General features: G+C 45.1%; 1 protein-coding gene across 4 annotated transcripts in view; it reads left to right on the top strand.

The window, feature by feature from the left end:
- HECTD4 (HECT domain E3 ubiquitin protein ligase 4) overlaps positions 1-19,342 on the top strand; it is a 66,824-nt gene that overhangs the window by 37,772 nt on the left and 9,710 nt on the right. For all 4 annotated transcript variants that reach the window (XM_057378107.1, XM_057378106.1, XM_057378109.1 and 1 more), the window contains exons 37-66: positions 73-262; positions 1,106-1,187; positions 1,745-1,947; positions 2,135-2,270; positions 2,877-3,059; positions 3,264-3,434; positions 3,864-4,033; positions 4,337-4,452; positions 5,283-5,386; positions 5,599-5,760; positions 5,895-6,043; positions 6,261-6,340; positions 6,458-6,621; positions 7,074-7,311; positions 7,740-7,876; positions 8,047-8,173; positions 8,761-8,898; positions 9,016-9,152; positions 9,301-9,461; positions 9,637-9,818; positions 11,115-11,320; positions 11,633-11,763; positions 11,911-12,116; positions 12,971-13,150; positions 13,430-14,736; positions 16,221-16,428; positions 17,100-17,323; positions 17,405-17,556; positions 17,985-18,091; positions 18,901-19,024. In XM_057378107.1, coding sequence (XP_057234090.1) covers positions 73-262; positions 1,106-1,187; positions 1,745-1,947; positions 2,135-2,270; positions 2,877-3,059; positions 3,264-3,434; positions 3,864-4,033; positions 4,337-4,452; positions 5,283-5,386; positions 5,599-5,760; positions 5,895-6,043; positions 6,261-6,340; positions 6,458-6,621; positions 7,074-7,311; positions 7,740-7,876; positions 8,047-8,173; positions 8,761-8,898; positions 9,016-9,152; positions 9,301-9,461; positions 9,637-9,818; positions 11,115-11,320; positions 11,633-11,763; positions 11,911-12,116; positions 12,971-13,150; positions 13,430-14,736; positions 16,221-16,428; positions 17,100-17,323; positions 17,405-17,556; positions 17,985-18,091; positions 18,901-19,024 — 5,875 coding nt within the window. The remainder of the gene's footprint in view (positions 1-72; positions 263-1,105; positions 1,188-1,744; positions 1,948-2,134; positions 2,271-2,876; positions 3,060-3,263; positions 3,435-3,863; positions 4,034-4,336; positions 4,453-5,282; positions 5,387-5,598; positions 5,761-5,894; positions 6,044-6,260; positions 6,341-6,457; positions 6,622-7,073; positions 7,312-7,739; positions 7,877-8,046; positions 8,174-8,760; positions 8,899-9,015; positions 9,153-9,300; positions 9,462-9,636; positions 9,819-11,114; positions 11,321-11,632; positions 11,764-11,910; positions 12,117-12,970; positions 13,151-13,429; positions 14,737-16,220; positions 16,429-17,099; positions 17,324-17,404; positions 17,557-17,984; positions 18,092-18,900; positions 19,025-19,342) is intronic.

The following is a 19,342-nucleotide window of genomic DNA, read 5'->3' as shown; positions in this document are numbered from 1 at the left end:
TCTCAGGTGTGTCAGCATTTCCAAGGGTAAGAAAGCTCTTCTTTGTTTTCTGTTTTTCCTTTCTACTTCAAGGCTGCCAGACAGTCCTTTCTCCAACTGCCTCTGAGCCAGATACTACCTTGGCAAAAGCCAGCCCGAAAAATTCCATCAAAGGTGACAAAGATCCTGGAGAAGAAAGCGAGGCAGTGGATGGTAAACTCTCTATTTTTATCCATAAACGAGAAGATCAGTCCTCCCATGAAGTCCTCCAGCCTTTACTAAGGTAATCTCAGCTCACTGGTTTGGAATTAGAGCAAATTTTGCCAATTTACTTTATATTCTCCTTTTTTCCAGTGCTGCAGCTGTAGCAAAATGCATCCTAGATAGAAGAATAAATGGGAAAGCAAAGTGTCTGCCCAGTGTGTTGTGTTTGGCAAAGCAATAAGATAATGTGAAGGAGCACAGGAACATCTTCATCTGTCTGAAAAACAATCCCATGAAAAATTAGCTGCTTAGATTCAGTGTTTCTGATTGAAGATCATTTATCTTGTTTATGGTGTGACAGGCTGGGTAGGCCTAACAAATAGAACTGTCAARGCAAAGTGCCTTTAAAAGCACTGCTTTAATAATGCATAAGCTGGACAATAATTTGCTATTAAACATKCTTTGGTATTCTCAGCACCCACCTGAATGTTGGGATCACTGAATGTCAAATAGCCAAKGCTGTCACCTCCTGCATTTTGTAGTATTTGTTCAATCTTCCCCCACTCCATGGGTTGATTTTGAACCCACACTCTGAAAATTACACTAAAAGGTACAAGTGAAAGGTGAACTCAGAGCCCTGGGTATTTGTGATCAATAAAAACCATTTCATGAGCAGCTTCTTCTTGAGGGGGGAAGGGTTAAATTGCTTTGCAGACAACTGCATTCAGTAGGATTAAATTCCCTCTGTAAATGGGATATGTCCTTCAATGCCAAATATTTCTCCTGATACTGAGCCTTCAGCTGCAAGGAGGACTTCAAATAATTTAAAACCACCCATAAAATGTGAATTTGGGCTGTGCAGCTCAGCTGTGTCTTAGAGCAGTGAGAAAAAAGCTCCTGTGTTTTGTTTTCCCTCCAACAGTAGCTCAGAAGGTCGCCCATTCCGACTGGGAACTGGAGCCAACATGGAAAAGGTGGTGAAGATGGATCGGGACATGACAAAAGTAAGAAAAGGAATCACTAAAGAGTTGCTCAACATCATGAAAATTGGTGACCAGTCAGAATTCTTGGGGTTTACTGATGCCAGGTCCCCTTTGTTAAATGTTTTGTTCGTCATTTATCTCTGTAAATACAGATCAAATATAGAGTAAATGATGAAAAGGAATTTCAGCTGATGCTTCCTGCAGCCATTTTAGGTCGGCTTTAAGCCTCTTTAGTATTCCCTTTCCTGAAGTGTTTAATGTACATCGATAATGCAAATTTTAAGCCACACACTTCAATTAAAATTTCCTATTTTCAGACATATTCTTGAGTGTTTGCATCAGAAATACACATTTGTGGCCTTTTGATCAGAGAAACTGAAGTTTTAATCGSAGAATGGAATGTGAAAGTCAGTGCACTGATCCCTGATCTCTCTGTAGATGATAAAAGCAAGAGGCAGAATTTATCCTGTGACTAACACACACCCAGGAGGGKTTTTTGTGGGGTTTTCAGTACTTTCACACAAGGAGAGTGGCCAAACAGATCTGACATTTGCCTTCCTTGGCAATTCCCTTTGCAGAGCGGCTGCTGTGAAGTCATTACAGAAGAAGCTGCTGCAGCTCTTAGAAAGGCGACCAAGTGGGCACAGTCTGGGCTGATAGTGAGCGTGGGGCCACCCATAGAGACTGTCAACCCAGAGGCCACCAGTGGCTTGTCCAGTGGGGACAAAAAGAAGACTGCACAAACRTCCATTTGCAGAGAGAGGAATTCCGAGCTCGCCAGGTAAATCGCTCAGTCTTCATTCTGCTTTTTTCTGTAATGATATTTACAGCACTCCCAAAGATAATCCAGCTGTTCAGAAACCTCCTTGTGGGGGTTTTTTGTGCTGTATCTTGTTGACAACTGAAGTTTTTTTTCCTTCTGTGGATTTTTGAACTGAATGGTTGAATTGCCTTTTTCTCCTGGCCAGGACGGATCCCGTGAGGCCGTTCATCAGCGGGCACGTTGCAAACAGCATGGCAGCTGAGGTGATCGCCCTGCTGCACAGCCTGCTCATGGCCCCAGAGTCCAATGCAGCCCAGATCTGGACAACAACTGCTGAAAAAGTGAGCAAGCACAACCACGAGTGTCACATTCCTCACTGAGGGTTGAGTAGTTAGAGAGCATAATGATTAGCAATGTTCTTTTCTGATTTAGTGCACAGACAGTTCACACCAGGGTGTGTAACTGCACAGACCCAGCCCATTCTCAGCTGTCTCAGGGTGAAATAAATACTCAGAATGTGTAGCCATCATTAGATAATGTGCTGTCATTCTTTTGAGGCATTAACAGTACTGTTTGTTGGGAGTTCTTTGCCTTTGTCAGGTTATTCTACCCTGGCTGTGGCCTCTGAGGGTATGAAGTGTTGGCTGGAACAAAACACGTTGTTTTTATGTTCCTCTGAATCCTGCAGCACCTAATCTGTTCSTTAGGTGAAATCCTCAGCAAGGAACTTAGCCAAGATTGAATTTTATCCTAAAAGTTACCAGGGAATGGACATGGCTTTGATGGTGCTCACACTTCAGAGAACTTGGAATATTCTGAGTTACATAATTCTCTTCAAGAACAAAAATAATTCTTCTGAGACTGTGTGGGCTGGAGGCTTGGGGCATTGGTTTGTGTTGGAATTGTGCTTTGAAGTCRTTCCCTGGTATTTTTGCTTCTGTCTTCAGGTTTTGTCTCGGGCTCTGATGTACATTCCACAGCTTGGGAAATATGCAGAGAGCATTTTGGAGAAYGGGAGTAGCAGTGGAAGGAAACTGGCTAAACTTCAAAGGATTGCTCGGCAGGCAGTGGCTGCCCTGTGCGCTCTGGGTGGCTTTAAGGAGACAATTAAAATAGGTTCTGAAGTTCAGGTAATTCTGCACTGTTCATGTTTTCTACTTTAGATGAGAATTGATGCTCTGCTGATGTTTTCCTCGTGTTGGGATCCTCAGAACAGCAGCTTGTGGAACTCCTAAACCCCCGTGTGTGGTTGTGTGGGCAGTGTGTGATGTCAGACCCTCCCCAATTCCTGTTTCTAACACCCTCAATCTCACGCAGCCCTTCTTTGGTTGTAGGTTTTAGGCAAAGGAATAGCAGGAAGCATTGGAGTTGTGGCATCTATTAATGAGCAAGAAGGTATAGCTACGGTCAAATTCCCACCCACCACTATAGACAGTAGAAAGACCTCCCAGGCATCAGACACTTTAACTATTCCATTATCTAGGCTCTGTGTTCCAAGATCTGAGGTATGGGAGTTTTAAACATCAAATATTCAGTATCATCTYGATTCTTTCTTGATTTCTGTCGCAGCATACTGACTATTAATCTACAGCATGTTAAAAAAAAGTGTTTTCATCTTTGCTTGTAAATGATTTGTAAAGTTTGACATAYTGTTTTAAGCCTATCTTAACAATATATTTAAGTTCTAATTCAAGTAACATGAATATTCATCTTTTGTGCTTAAAGATRTTCCATTGCATACTGGGCTGGGGGGTTTTTTTGTTTGTTTCTGGTTTGATTTTGGGGTTGGGGGTGGGAGTGTGTTAATTTTACTGGGGTTTGGTGCTGATTTTGTGATAGTAAAATATAAGAATTAACTCCAGTAATAAAACACCCTCATTTCTTAGAAACTAACTACTTGAATTTAACTTTTTACCGTGCCCCCCCACCATCAGGCATTGCCTCTTCATAAACTGTCCATTACTGAGAAGGTAGTACAGGCAGTCCAGTCCATGTTGCTCCCTCAGGAGGGAAGTCTCTCTATTCACACCTCACTTCCTGCAACAGGAGATGGCTCAACCCCAGTAATGGCAGTGGTCCGGCTCCTTGCTGAAATAAGAACCAGGTGAGTCCTGTGCACAAATATCCAAGGGAATTGCATTAATTCTTGTGCCCTTTCTTTGGGGGTGTGCAAAACTCCTGTTTGCTCCCTTTTGGTGTCTGAGTATTGTTCATGAGTGTCCCTGTAACACACTGAGCAAATGCTTCAATAAATCCATTTATGAAGCAGGAAAAAGCTGTCATTGGGGAGGGTCCAGCTAAAATCAGTGTTAAGTCCACCCTTAAAACACCCTTAATTTCTGTAAAGCCAGCTTTGAATTCAACACACACTTCTGTAACACTTCAAATGTATTATTTTTCTGTTCAGAGCATGCCTGGTGATGGCTCAGCTCTTGGAAGACAGCTCATTCTGTGAAGAATTCATTCAACAATGCCCAGCTGCTGTAGAAGTTCTGAATTTGGTGGCCCAGGAGTGCAGCCCTGGTATGTAGCCAACACCTTCTTGGCATATTCAGGTCAGGCAGAGCAGCTTTTAAAATCATCCAAATATTTTGTCCTCCAGCTACTCAGAGTTCAGGAACTAGCACAGGACAGGGTGTCTTGTCACAGCTGCAAAACTGCTGATGGAAGAGCAGCTAATAATCAKCCTAAATCATTAAACATTAGGCATTAATTTAGGCCAGAACATGATTATTCTGCGTATCAGAGAAGCAATTCCTGGAACTGGTTCTCTTCTGCACTATCTACTTCCCTTGTTTCCAGCATATCCTACTCTGGATTCCTTGACATGATCATTTTTATGTTTTCTTTTTATGACATTTTTGCTGCTTTCTGCAATGCTTTCTTWTATCCCTGATCCTTGAGCTCTSCTTGTTTAAGGGTAAGCAGTGGGCYCAGCAGAACTCTTAGTTCAGGGGCAAGTTTTAGGAACATGCCAGAGGAAAAGTGGCTGAAGTGAAGGATTTTCAGGGTGGGGGCCAAAGGATTTTGGTGTAAAAGGGCAAGAACTGATTTTTTTGGCATCTAGCATTAATTTTTTTGCTTTCCTGCCTTTGCTGGGCCATAAATTTGCTCACTAAAATGAACTTTATATCTTAATTAATGTTACAGAATCTTTACTAACCAAATACAAATTAACCATTAGAAAGCACTTGCATATATTGAACTGTATCCTTAATTTCATTGTTTAGATAGGTGAGGCTGATCAAACCTCTTCAAAATGRAGATACCATATTTATTTCTGTATTAAGATTGCACTGTGGGACTCGAGGAAGCAGCTGGGAGCTGATGCCTGCTTTGGGTTGTTGTTGCAGGGGAAAGGCTCGTGGTTGTGGAGATGCAGTGTGAGAGGTTACGGATGTTGTACCGGGACTGTGCTCGGCCCCCTCCTCCTCCCCTCCAGGCAGACAGGAGACAGGTGAGCACAGGGACAGTGCTGGGACAACCCCCTGCTGCTGCCCAAACTGGGGGGATTCTTCTTGAAACATCTCATTCAGTGTGAATTTCTGTGTTGGGATGTGATTTGTTGTGGTTGTATYAAATGTGGCCCTCATAAACACCATGTGATTATATTTTAGTGGGTGACTTCAGATGGGATTGGTAGAATAAACTGTTCTTTTGTGTCTGCAGCCCAAGGAAATCACATGGAGCCCATCTAGGGTRTTCCCCCCAGTGAGAGCCTGCATGTTCTCCTCACACCTCACTGCTGTGACCTTCCTGGCTGATCCCAGTGCAGGAGGGGGACTTCCTCGGGGCACCTTTATCTATGCCACCTCCCCAGTCCCAGTRCAGGTGAGACCTACAGCTTTACAACACTTTGTTATTAATACCCAACAGGGCATGAAAAAAATATAGCAAGAAAATTGCCTCTTTAACCTCTGTTTTGTAAATAACKTTTTAAAATGTGTTATTTTTTTTATTTCTAGGCACCGTCGTTCTACTGGGAAATTGAAGTGGTTTCCTATGGAGATACAGATGATGACACTGGGCCAATTGTTTCCTTTGGATTTGCCACAGAGGCTGAAAAACGGGATGGGGCTTGGACAAACCCAGTGGGCACCTGTCTYTTTCACAAGTAGGTTGGAGTTGCACMTCAAAAATCACCTTCAGTCCRTTTGCAAACTGGGGAGGAGGCTGTAGTAGGCAATACATATTTTTTAATTGAAATGCTAAAATGGAGTGGAATATATTTGCAAAATCAGGAGAGTTGAGTTGCCTTTTGAGTATCACAGCTTTGGTGGGTGCTGATTTGTCTCGATGTTGTGTCTCACWCTGTCCTTGTTGCCCCTCAGCAATGGGCGAGCAGTGCATTACAATGGCTCCAGCCTGCTGCAGTGGAAGAGTGTCAGACTGGATGTGACTCTTTGCCCTGGTATGTGAGAGCATGGCTAAAATCCATACCTGCCCCATCAGAAAATCCTCTAAATGTCAGGGAAACGCTGGAGGAGAAAACCARTTAAATCCTTTTTATGATTGTATTTTTCTCCAGGTGATGTAGCAGGAATTGGATGGGAAAGAACAGAAGGAACTCCCCCTCCTCCAGGGCAGCCAGCAAAGGGCAGAGTTTATTTCACATATTGTGGGCAAAGGCTTGTGCCCTACCTAGAGGATGTGTCTGGTGGAATGTGGCCAGTTGTCCACATCCAGAAAAAGGCAAGTTTGTAACAGAAATATGTTATTTAATGTACTTCCAGAAATACTTAAAACATGATGTAAAATATTGAGCCTGTCTGTAGAAAAGCAAACTGATAGTTTTTACCTTTGTTGGGTAGGTTGTGGTGTTCATTAGCCCTCCTAGGTGCATGAGTTGTGTCATTATTTTGGTTTTCTGTGCCCGTTGGCACAGCAGTGTGCAGCTGGCCTGGCAGGATGCCTTGTGCCATGCCAGGAGCTTTTCTCTTAGCATTCCTCACCAGCAGTGACCTTGCTTCAAAGCGCCCAGCTCAGGCTGCTGCAGCTGAGTTCAAAACGCATGTTTAGCAGCTTAAAGCTTTCCCAGGGTGCCAGCTGGGGATCCACGTGGCAGGGGGGTGTGATCAGCTCATGCCTGGAGCAGAGTGAGGGCTCAGGGCACGATCTGAGAGCTTCCCTGTGATGTTTTGCAGAACACCAAGGTGCGGGCAAACTTCGGCTCGCGGCCGTTTGCCTACGCTGAGGGCCAGGCTCACCGCAACGCCGCCGACCTGTGCCTCGACCTGGCTGAGGAGATCAGTGCCAACTTYGAGGCCTTGCCCTTTGCCATGGCCTCGGACAGTGACAATGACGCTGGCACCAGCATCGCCTCCGACCCCGGCACCCACGGGCCCCCCTGCAGGATCGCCGCTGTCGCCACGGCTCAGCAACGTAAAGTGACACAAATTCATTTTAAACCTCTCCCAGGGGAAATTCCTAGCAATGAAATGGGATTTAAGCCCAGCCTGGCTGCAGTCCTTAGTCCTTAGGTACTGCCTGTTTAGGTGGAGCAGTACCAGAAAGCAAAGCCATGTTTATCTGATTTTAGACAAGGCAATTAAAACCATCTTCTTTGGTCTACTCTMTGTGAATACACAAATTATCCTTAATTAATGCAGCTACAATGAGAAATTATCTCATTAGGGCTTGGGATACAATAGGATGTCACGGTGGATTGGATCAGCCGATTGGTTATGCTGTGTCAAAAGGCATTGCATCCCCACCCCCTGACTGGAGAGCATGGAATGCTGTGGATCTCCAATTTCATGGGATGTCTTTGCATTCATTATCATCTCATTATTTCTGTCGGTGTCTTGCAGAGTATGACAGTGACACATCCTGCCACTATAAAATGGAGCTGAGCTAYGAGAACTTCATCACCTCAGGCCCTGATCCTCACCCCCCTCCTATTGCAGATGATGAAAGTGATGATGATGATGACGATGATATTCCCAGGGTAAGGAATGTGGCAAAGTCTGCTTCCTCTAACTTAGAGCCTAAAATCAGATCCTGTCATTTAGATTTTGGAATTTTGCCACACAGGAGTTTTTCCTGCTTCCCTAACAAAAATAAAGTTTCTGGTTATTTCCCTTCTCTTGGTGTTCTAAAACACTTCTGTCTTTGTAGGAGGATCACTATGCCCTYTTGGTCAAAGCCTGGGAAACCAAAGTTTTCCCTACAATTAGAAGAAGATTCCGTAATGAGGCTGAGAGGAAGTCTGGGCTGGATCAGATTAAAGGAGCTTTACAGTTAGGTATGGCTGTATTTATTTCCGTGTATGTTGTTTCTGTGATGTGCAGGAAGCATGAGGGAACACCTGTGTTTCTTTCTTATTTTACTGTAGTAAGGGCTGGGAAACTTAAATTAACCAAAAATTCATTTGCTGTTTCCCTCCAGTGCTTAGAATTTGGTTTTTCTTTACACTTTTACTAAGTTGGACTATTTAAATAGAGAAAATGGTTTCAGAAATAGTGACAGAAGTTGTTGTGATGTGGATACAGGAACATTCCGGAATAGTAATTTGAGAAGAAAGTATATCCATGCATTTTCTCTCTGTGACTAGCAAGGCAAAATTCTTGAGACTGAAATAATAATAATAAGGGGAGATTTGGGAGTTTTGTAGAATTCAGGCTGGCAGGACAATGCCAGGGAATTCTGAGCCCTCATGAGAAGTTCTGGAAAAACTCTGCTTTCTYAGGAAAACTCCCAATTTCCATCTTTCAGCCTGACTGAGAGAGTATTTAAGTAATTASAAAACTCATCTGCTTGGAATCTTAATGAGAATAAGAATTTATTTCAAGTGGCTGAGGGAAATGACTTGCGGTCCCTTCTGTCCTTTAGGAATGGTTGATATAGCCAGGCAAACTGTGGAATTCCTGTACGAGGAAAATGGAGGCATCCCAAGGGATCTCTACCTCCCCACCATCGAGGATATCAAAGACGAAGCAAATAAATTCACCATCGATAAAGTACGGAAAGGTAAGAGCAGCACAAAGGATCCTGAGGGGACATGAAMAGCTCTGGGTTTTGGTGTCTACTGCAAAAATTGTCACCTGAGAAAAACCTCTTCCAACTGGTGTTGTCCCTTTCTGCCAGGTCTCACCGTGGTGACTCGCTCTCCTGACAGCAACAACGTCACCAGCAGTGCTGTTGGAACAGCTCTGCCCAAGTTTGCCATTCGGGGCATGTTGAAGACATTTGGACTTCATGGGGTTGTTCTGGATGTGGATTCTGTGAGTAAAACCACGTTGGGAGGGCTTTTCATGGGTCAGCATTACACAGCTGGAGCAAAAGCTGCTCAGAGTGCAGGATTGGGGCTCTCCTGGAAGGAAAAACGTTAYAATTCTTGTGTTACTGACAGTGCTGGGTTTGGTGTTGCAGGTGAACGAACTGGTGCAAGTGGAGACCTATCTGCGGAGTGAGGGAGTGCTGGTCAGGTACTGGTATCCCATTGACATGTTGGAAAGGCCACCAGCAGGATACAGGAGGACTGCAACCAACGGATTGGTCACTCTGGACAACACCAACATCCAAATTCACAGGTGAGAAGAGAGATGCGGTTACAGGACACTTGCATTACTTGAATTTGACTTAACTGGAGAGCATTTCCTGTAGTATGGTTCCCTGTTTTAAGAAATACAAACTTAATCTGAATCTGATTGTCATGGTTAGATTTAACATTAAGGAATTAATTGAATGAATGTTTGTGTTTCTTAGGGAGTTGTTGAGGAGTGAAGCTGCTCTGGCCAAGCTCTACTGTCGCATGGCTCTGCTCAATATTTTTGCTCCCAAATCTCCCCACATGTTCACTCGGCTCTTCCACATTCCTGCCATCCGGGATATCACCCTGGAGCACCTACAGCTGCTTTCCAACCAGCTTCTTGCACCACCTCTTCCTGGTAAACACTTGATTTTGTCACTGCCCTCTTTTGCTACAGTATTTTTCTGGGGATAAAAAAATGAATGAATTTGGTATTTCTTTATTAATAATGATGGTATTTAAGAATGTCTCGATAGACTCTTGACCTCAGTGATAGGTTCCAAACTGAAATTGTTGCTCATGATCTAATTAAAAGTGTTCAAGAGACATCAGAGTCCCTCCTAAGATCCCACCCAGTGTGTTCCTGTCCCTTTGTCACCCTTGATCTTCTGTTTATTGGGGGAGCCATGTGGGATAACCCCTAAGAAATGGAGATAATTTTAAAGTTCCTGGGTAGTGAAGCCAAATGCCAGCWGGGTCTCACAGTTTTCAAAATGGAGCTGTTCTTTGTTTCACWAAGTGGTTTGTTCATTTCCCACTGGGCTCCCAGATGTGGTTAGAGAATGTTTGTGCTGAATCATGGAACAGAATYTTTGCCTCATTCAAGTGAGTGTTGACAGAGATGATGATCATGACAAAGTTCTGCACGCAGAGAAATTGTGTCATGTGGCTGGAGCATAAGGAGGAAGTAGGAAGTGCTAAATTTAGGTTATTAATAATAGAAAGGGATTATTTACCATTGGAAAAAGTCCTGTTCCCCCTCCAATTCCTTCAGAACTTGGCTGCCTCTAACAGATACCGCCTTGTAAAGGATCCTTTTGCAGAGTACAGCACTTCCTTGCATGGCTTTGTGAATAATTTACAAGCTTTAATTTAGTTTTTCCTCTTTCAAATTTGTCTAATTCAAGTCCTGCTAATACATCCAGTTTTCAAACTGGCATTTTGCTGAGTTGCCCACTCCTTTGTGGACTGCACTTTGGTTTTCCTTGACTTCTCCCACAAGCTGCAGAGTGACAGCCATGATGTGTCAGGGTTTGAGAGCCACTTGGGGCCACCCAAAGCATCTGGTTGCTTTGTGGGGAAAGCCTGAGAGCAGATAAAGCTGCTTTTCCCTCTGCTGACCTGTCCTCGTTGTCCTTCTGCAATGGATGGAAGTGTTCCTGCCTTCCCTGAGGGGACAGAGCCAGGGTGATCCCACAGCTCCATGTTTGCCCTTGCCAGGGGCTGGGCTGAGGGGGACAGCTGGTATTGAGAGACCATCCCAACCACAAGGCTGGGCTGGGTGCATCCTTTCTCCTGCTGACTTTTAGACAAGCAGTTTTCCACTTGGAAACAGAGGTTGGGAATCTTCCAGGTGTTTTAAAACTTCTTTTTCCCAGGCTATATAAACATTTGGAGCAATCTCCAAATTGGTCTGTTTTCCCTTTTATTCCAGATGGAACCATCAGCTCAAGCTCCATTCTCCTGGCCCAGTCCCTGCAGCACTGCATCCACTCGCAGACCTGTGCTGCCACAGACCTCTTCTACCAGGGCAATTCCCAGGCCATCAGGGAGTGGCTCACTGTGGCCATTACTCGGACTCTGCATCAGGGAGAGGAGAGTCTGTTGGACCTCACCAAACAGATCTGTTCCTTCCTGCAGGTAAAATATTCTGTCAGGTTTTCTGAGCAGTGTTGGGCTCCTTTCTCAGGAGTCCTTGTTCTATGTGTGATTKTGATTTCCATGATACCATCCCTCAGGGAATTGTTTCTCTGAGTGAATTCTATTATCCTGATTGTGATGGGCACACTGAAAACAAGCAGTAGCAATGCTTTGGATTGTATTAAAATGAAATTATGTCATAATTTACAATTAATTAAATACATTGCCTGTGGAGCCCTCTATAAATGAAGAAGGAGGGAGGAGATTTGCTGCTGTTTGGAATCTTTCATGGTGGAATCTTTCCTGTTACAGGCGGCTCCAGAACAGTTTCCTGCTGAAGAATTCCCAATTTCYGAATCCAAAGTCAACATGGATGTGAATTTTCCTGGGGCTGCATTTGTGATTGTGTCCTGTAAGGAAAGTCAGTCTGGATTCCGAAAAGAGTGAGTCGTGGAGGGGCAAAGCTGGGCCTGAGCCTTGGGGATGGAGTTAATTATTTTTTTAGAAGTTTTCTCATCTCGAGACTGAGTAATGCTGGGATGTTTTCCAGCTTGTTTGAGCCTAACTAAGCTGTTCTGCTGTCTCCCCAGCTCGTCCCTGTACAAGGCCCCTTGGGCTCGGGTGCTGGTCTATGGGCTGGGCCACAARGTGAAGAGGAACGGGCAGCTGAACCTCATCGAGGCCGTGTGCTACCCCCGTGATGCCTCCCCCACCAACACCGGCCTCACACCACCCCCCACCACCAACCAGTACCCGGCTGTCATCACCCCCACCGACAGGGTGCACATCAAACTGGGTGAGCACAGCCACAGCAGTGGGGAAAAGCCTTTCCTGGACCCTCAGAGCTGAGACAGTGTCATTATGGCCCCTGGAGCACCTTCCTGTGTGGTCACCATTCCTACCATCAACACAGGATTTTTGTACAAGGAGCTAGCAGAAATCCCCAGTTATTCTTAACCGAAAAAACCTGCTTTTATCAATACTAGAAACCATCTGTTTCTGATTTTTGTATTCTAGGAGTTCACCAAGAAGCGTTTGTATTGAAAACATTTTATTCAAAATACCCATTTCTGCAGTGTTGGTGCTGTTGGTGTTTGAGGATTTGTTTCAGATGGAGAATAATTTTTTATTGCTTTTTTTAGGTGTTTGTAGGAACCTTTTATCCACAGAGTAATATTTCTGCAGTGTAGCAATACCTAGGTCACCCCACTTCTCCAGCAAGAAAAATCATTAATCTTTTTACTCTTGACCTAAGGGAGGGACAGTGGGATTTAGAGCACTGAAGGTGACTGGGTGCAGTGAGTTCTTAAAAATTTCCCTTAAAGATCCTTAAGTTCTTCTGCTGATGTTGTTTTCAGGCCCCATCAGACAGAAATAAATGATTTTGGGGAAAATTCTGTGTGTATATTTAGATATGTTTAGGTTCAAAGTTGTTCTGTTCTTTTATGTGAACAAAATATTCTCTGTACATTTATAATAATAGATTATATCAACTTTCCAATATAGAGAAACATTCCTATTTGTTTTTTACAAGGTGCCATAGAGAAAATTCTTGTTTAACATAAGTTTAGCCTTGAAAAAATTCTAAGTGTTACTACTTTATCAATGCTCAGAATCATGATAAGGATTTTCTTGGACCTTTTTGCTTAGGAGTGTCTCCTCCTCCTGGAGCTGTGTTGGTCTTGCATTCCCTTCCCCTGGAATTCCCCCTGGCAATGGCATTCACAGAGCAGCTCTTAACCTGGAAATTAGAAGATGGGGAAGGAAAATCTGAAGATGAACTGGATACTATTCCTGCCTCAGTTCTCTTGCAAGTGGTGGAATTTTTAGGTGAGAATGGAATATTTCCTTATTAATGATCACTGATAATGTGCTGGCTCAGGTGGAGAGTTTAGGAAACAAAAATCACAGTTGTAATTTCCTGAGCTCTTTCATTATATTGTAATTTTCTTCAAAAACTGGAATAAACCTTCCTCTCTTTCTCACTGCTGACATGACACTGAAATGAGCTTTTCTTGGGCTTTTTTTAATGTCACTTTTGCAAYTGTTGTTATGAAACTGCTAAGAGTGAAACATTGCTGACTGCCATGCCTTGCCTTCCTCACACAGGGAACTTCCTCTGGACAACTGACATGGCAGCGTGTGTGAAGGAATTGATCTTTCACCTCCTGGCCGAGCTGCTTCGCAAAATCCACAATTTGGAGCAGAAAAAGAATCCAGCAGGATTGTCCTCATCCATTGCCCTGCAGCTCAACCCCTGCCTGGCCATGCTCATGGCCCTGCAGTCAGAGCTGCACAAGCTCTACGATGAGGAAACACAGAACTGGGTGTCTGGGAATGCCTGTGGTGGCTCTGGGGTTGGAGTGGCTGATCAGGGAAGATTCTCCACGTATTTCCACGCCCTGATGGAAGTGTGCCTGGCTGTGGCAGAAGTCACCTTGCCCATCAACATGAGCGTGACGGCCAATGTGATCTCATCCACCAGTGCCCCAAATCTTAGTGACTCSTCCTCCTCGTCCTCCTCTTCCCCAGGGCAGACACCACAGAGCCCGAGCTTGCTGTCCAAGAGGAAAAAAGTCAAAATGAAGAGGGAAAAAACCTCATCTTCGGGGAAAAGGGCTTCATCCAGGGCGGCCGAGACAGACGCCGCTCTCCTCAGCATCGGGGGCAGCAAGCCCGAGGACATGCTGTGGTTCCACAGAGCCCTGACCYTGCTGATCATCCTCAGACACCTGACCAAGAAGGACCCTCAGGGGCTGGGAGTGACCAACGATGCAGTGGCAGACGCCTGCCAGGCCCTGGTGGGGCCCACRGCCCACAGCCGCCTGCTCGTCATCTCCGGCATCCCCACGCACCTGGAGGAGGGCACAGTCAGGAATGCCATCAGGAAGGCCTGTAACGCCCATGGCGGGGTCTTCAAGGATGAGATCTACATCCCTCTGCAGGAAGAGGATCCCAAAAAAACCAAGGATAAAGCAGAAGGAGGCGAGTGCAGGACGGAGCTGGAGAAGCCGACGGTTTCCAGCAGCGCCGACAGTTTGGACATCAGCAGCTCCAGCAGCGTCACCCCGGCCATGAGCGTCAGCGCCTCGGCATCAACCAGCCAGGCTTCCATCTGCAGCTCCCAGGGCATCTCCCGGACTGTCAGTGACATCTCAGTGGACCAGTTCCAAGCAGGGCTGGAGCTGGCCATCCCCCCGGGATTGCTGGAGCAGCCACACGTGGTGTCCAGCCAGGAGAGTTTGGATCTCTCTCACTGCAGCACCGGCAGCCTGGGCAGTCTGGGCAGCCTCGGGGAGCCGCTGGACAACGTGGAGACGGCGTCGGTGTCAGACGTGGGCTCCATGTACACCGTGACATCTCTGGACAATCAGCCGCTGCTGGCACGGCCCATCAAGGGATTTGCTGTGGTGGAGGTAATGGAGAGGGGCCTCTGGTGCTGGGGGTTTCTGGGAGAATGGGATCTCACTTTCCATGGGTTCAGGGTAAATACGTGTCTGACAGTGTGGGAGACTGGGAGTTCTCAGCTTGTATGGGATGGCTGAGGAACTCAGAATTCCCTTCTTCCACATTCAGAGCCTTGGGAACAATCTCTGTCTCTCCAAGAACAGAGGGGACCCAGTAGTGGAGTGATCCAGCAGCAATTGAAGAACAGAAGGAAGCAGGRTCAAACTCTTTAGTGTTCCAGCTTGCAGAGTTCATTGTCACAGGGTGATGCTGAAGCCAAGACCTGAGTCTAAATGAATTCCTGAGGGGTTAAGTTCCTGGAGGATGTGCACATTGGTGGCTGTGGAGCACAGCAGCCACTGCAGCTTCCAGCTGAGGGAATCTTTAAACTGATTTGGAAAGGCTGGGAGAATGAGGCAAGGGAAATATCAATTCATTTCCCCTTTCATGTGCCTTTCCCTGAGATTTGCTTCTGGCCATTGCTGAGATGAATTTAGAGATTGGTGCCCTTTTGGTTTGACCAACAGGCAGTTATTTCATGTTTGATCTGTACATTTTCACCTGTTTGAAACCACTTATGGATTCCTCTTTACAGCTGCTTTAGGAGAGATGATAAATTTTGTTGCTGTCTGGCTCCAAATTGATTTTTAAAAGCATTGTGGGTAGTTGCCATCGGTGCTGGATCTCTCCAGGTGTTCAGCTCTGCACAAGAACCTTCCTCTCTGCTGCTTCCACAGATTGTATGCTGCAGATTTTATCAGGAGCTTCCAAAAGCACAGCCATTCCTGATAGCCTGGGAACAGAGAAAGTTGTTTTTGTATAGTCTGGGATTGTATCAGTTCCCCTTTTAGMGGAAAATCAGCTTATTCAGATGGAAACTCTGCAGTTGCTATTCTTGAGCTGTTAATTGACATGAAGACATCATTGAAACAAAGCATWAAGTGTGTAGAGAAAGCTGCCAGAGCGTTCACATGGAAACTGTTCCAAGGCTGGAGCTGCTCTGATAGTGGTTATTCTAGGAATCAAAGCAAGTTATGATTCCCTTCCCAGTCTGTGCAGCTGAGGTTTCAATGCTAATTTAGATTTTTCTGAGTGGAGAATTGAGTCAGGGACAGGAGAGTTACAGATAATGCCAGGTTACCTGGCTGCCACCCTGAGCTCCCTCCCTGCTGGTGCCAGGGCTGTCTGCAGGCTGAGGTGTGGAACAGATCAGAGCTGGGCCTGGTTAACTCACAACACAAGGATTTTGGTGGCCAAATGTTCTCAGAAAGGATCKTTTCTAGGCTGAACCTGAATTTTGGCATCAAATTATTGATGTAGCTGCATGTTAGAAGAGAAGCAATAAYGATTATCTGGATGGGGAGTGGGGAAAAAGCTTCAACCCCAAATTCCTGTGAATAGGAGTGAATTTGTTCTCTCAGAATTGCTAYGAACTCATTTCATTGTTTTACAGATAAGATCAAGAGCTAAAATCGAGAAAATCCGAGCCAGCCTCTTCAACAGCAGTGACCTCATTGGCTTGTCCAGCCTGGATGGGGAGGATGAGCTCATGGAGATGTCAACTGAGGAGATTTTAACTGTTTCCACTGTAAATCAGAGTTTATTTGACACCCAGGGGAGCCCAGCACTAGAAGATTATTTCAATGATAAGTCAATAAAAGGTAGGTGGTTTGATATGAGCAAATCTCACTTGTGTTGGGCATTTTTGGGATGAGCAGGGCTCAGCTTCTCCTTGGTTCAGTATCAGTCAGGGGTGACAACGAGCCTGGGAGAAATTCCAAAACAAATTTTATCCCTCCAGAGGCTATTTGCAAACTGAATATTGCTCAGTTGTCCTCCCAGCTAATCAAATAAACCATAAATAAATAAACAAACCACTCCTCATCAACCAAAAAAAACCTACTGATTTAATTGTTTAAGGACTTTTTTTTTTTTAAAAATAACCACTGAAATAATTTATAACTGCTCGATCACTTAACAGGTGTCAGTGTCTGCACCACATCATTTTTATCCTGGCATCATAAATAATCTGCTTYTTTCATCCACAAGTAATAATTACAGGATGTGGCCAGTCCTCTGTCTTCAGTGGGGTTCAGAAGGAGCAGGTTTTTCATTGCAAAAGTGATATTTTTTCAAATTTTTTCACTGCATAAGTGATTTTTTTTCACTGCAAAAGTGATTTCCCTGCTAAAATGATTTTCCATCTCCAAGCAAATGCCAGAAACTATGTGACAGAACATATTTCATCTGAAAGCAAAATCTGTTTTCACATTTCAAATTCTCAACAGTTCTCACATCATTTCATACCAAATCCCTGTTTTGCTTTCATCAGGTGAAAAACTGGTGCCGGGCGCCCGGGAAGTTCTCACCGAGATCTTTAAAAGCTGTGTCCATTCGGAACAAATGCTGAGCCTGACYCCAGCCAAGCCCATCAAGGTGGCTGACATTTACCTCAGCAAGGAGCAGATCAATTCCCAAACCCCTGGAAACCTTCTCCACGTCTTCTTCACCAACGTCCGCCCTCCCAAGAAGGTGCTGGAGGACCAGCTGACCCAGGTAGTGCTTTGCCTGCTCTCCTCAGCCTCTTTTGGTGTCACTTGAAAGCACTGGGTGATGGTTGGCTTTCTGTGTTGGAAGATTTTAAGGAAATATGGAGTTCCCAAGCCGAAATTTGACAAGAGCAAGTACAACAAGGCGGGCAAGGAGCAGCACCCGGTGAAGGTGGTGAGCACCAAGCGCCCGGTCACCAAACCCCCCACCAAGGAGAAATCCATGCTCAACAGTGTCAGGTGGGTGTCCTCAGCCTGCTGGCACTTGGGGAATGTTGGGTTTCACTGTAGAAATCCAGGTTTTTATCCCATTTCCCTCTGTGCTTCTATCTATTGGAACAGCACAACACGGTCATGACTTTGTTGCAAAACATCCCGGATTTCAGGAAATTGTTTGGCAAAGTGGTTCTTTTTCCAGAGATGGTGGTGGAGTTGTTGGGATCTATTTATAGAACRTTGGAATTAGGTTCATCAGTGTTCTATCCCAGTGCACTTATTCCAAAAAACAGATCAGGTTGAACAGGGCTTGGAGCAACCCATGGGAAGTGTCCCTGCCATGGCAGGGAGTGGAATGAGATGGGCTTTGGGATCCTTCCAGCCAAAATAATTCTGGCATTCTACTAATGATCAAAGAAAACTTTGATCCTAACACCTGCTTTGTCCCTCAGCCGAACAGCCTTAAGTGAGAAGAAACCCACTGTAAAGCCCAAATCTCCTGAGAAGAGCAAACCTGAGGAGAAGGACCCTGAGAAGTCTCCCACGAAAAAACAGGAAGGTGGGAGCTGCAGGGAATCTTTAATAGTTTTGCATCATAGAAAAGAAGTATTTTTATTGATGTGTTTATATGACCTCATGATAGATTTGGTTTGTCTTTATTTTTAAGTCTAACTTATTTTTTTTTTAAATAGTGATTTTAAATGCTGCTTTTATTTGTGTCTGTAAATCTGGGCCCATCAGTRTGAGAACAAACAGTTCTTGCAGCAGTGTGTGTGGTATGTTAATAAGCCAGGCAGAGAGCTTCCTAAAGGGTGCAGATCTAAGGTTTTTGTGTAGCGGGGGTTTGGGATATCATGGGTTTGAACCAGGTGGGTTTAAATTGTGTTTCTCAGTTTGTGTCAGGAAATTCTGAAGTGGAAAATTGGATAAAAAAGATGATTTAGATACCTCAGAACTTGTGGAGACAGCACAGCTGTGCCATGACAAGGGTTGTGCTTGGAACTTCTCTGTAATCAGGTGGAAGAGGGAACAGAAACAAGTTTGGATTCAGCTCTTCCTTGTAGGAAGCGCCAGGGTAGCTCAGAAAAGGGGAATTTCAGCATCCAGCCAAGTAGAGATCCTGGATCCCTGGTTAGATGGGGCTGTGCAGAGGGCACTGGGGGATTGGGGTCCTTGAGGGGAGTGGAAACTGTGCCATTGGCAGAGGGCCAGGTTAGACCTGACCAACGTGTGATGGTTGGAACTCCTGGRAAAGGATTCTTGGTGGGATGGGAGAGCAGGAGGACCTGGCAGCAGCCACCTGCTGCTCCTGTGGGGTGTGAACTTTGTGGGAAGCCATTAACTCTTTGCTGGTCTCTGTKGTGGCAGTTCCTGAGGAGAAGTACCTGACCCTGGATGGGTTCCACCGCTTCGTGGTRGATCGCTCCAAGCAGGACATCCGGAGCGTGTGGAGAGCCATCCTCTCCTGTGGCTATGACCTGCACTTTGAAAGGTACCTTTGCAAATCTCWTGGAGGAGGTGACATTGATTCACTCTGCTCCCTTTAAAAAACTTCATCCCAAATGTTCCTAATCCTAGAAGCTTTAACACTCTGACTTCCATCCCWGGCTGCAAGGCCTGTAGGGAAAATTGGTGTTTTGAAAGTCACATGCTGTCYAGATGTAGGTCCCGATTTCTTGTGCGCAGCATGGCCAACAAAATCAGATGCCATTATGTCCTTTAGAACTTCCAAACTTTGTAATAAATTGTCCTGAAGGGAGCTGTAGCTCCATCTCTGTCTCTGGTTTCCTTCCCCAGTCAGTGCACTGGG

The sequence above is a fragment of the Malurus melanocephalus genome, unplaced genomic scaffold, assembly GCF_030028575.1.
Source record: "Malurus melanocephalus ecotype Western Australia unplaced genomic scaffold, MMel_1.1 scaffold_340, whole genome shotgun sequence".
NCBI lineage: Eukaryota > Metazoa > Chordata > Aves > Passeriformes > Maluridae > Malurus > Malurus melanocephalus.
The sequence above is the reverse complement of the archived record's forward strand: the minus strand, read 5'-3'. Positions and strand labels throughout refer to the sequence as shown.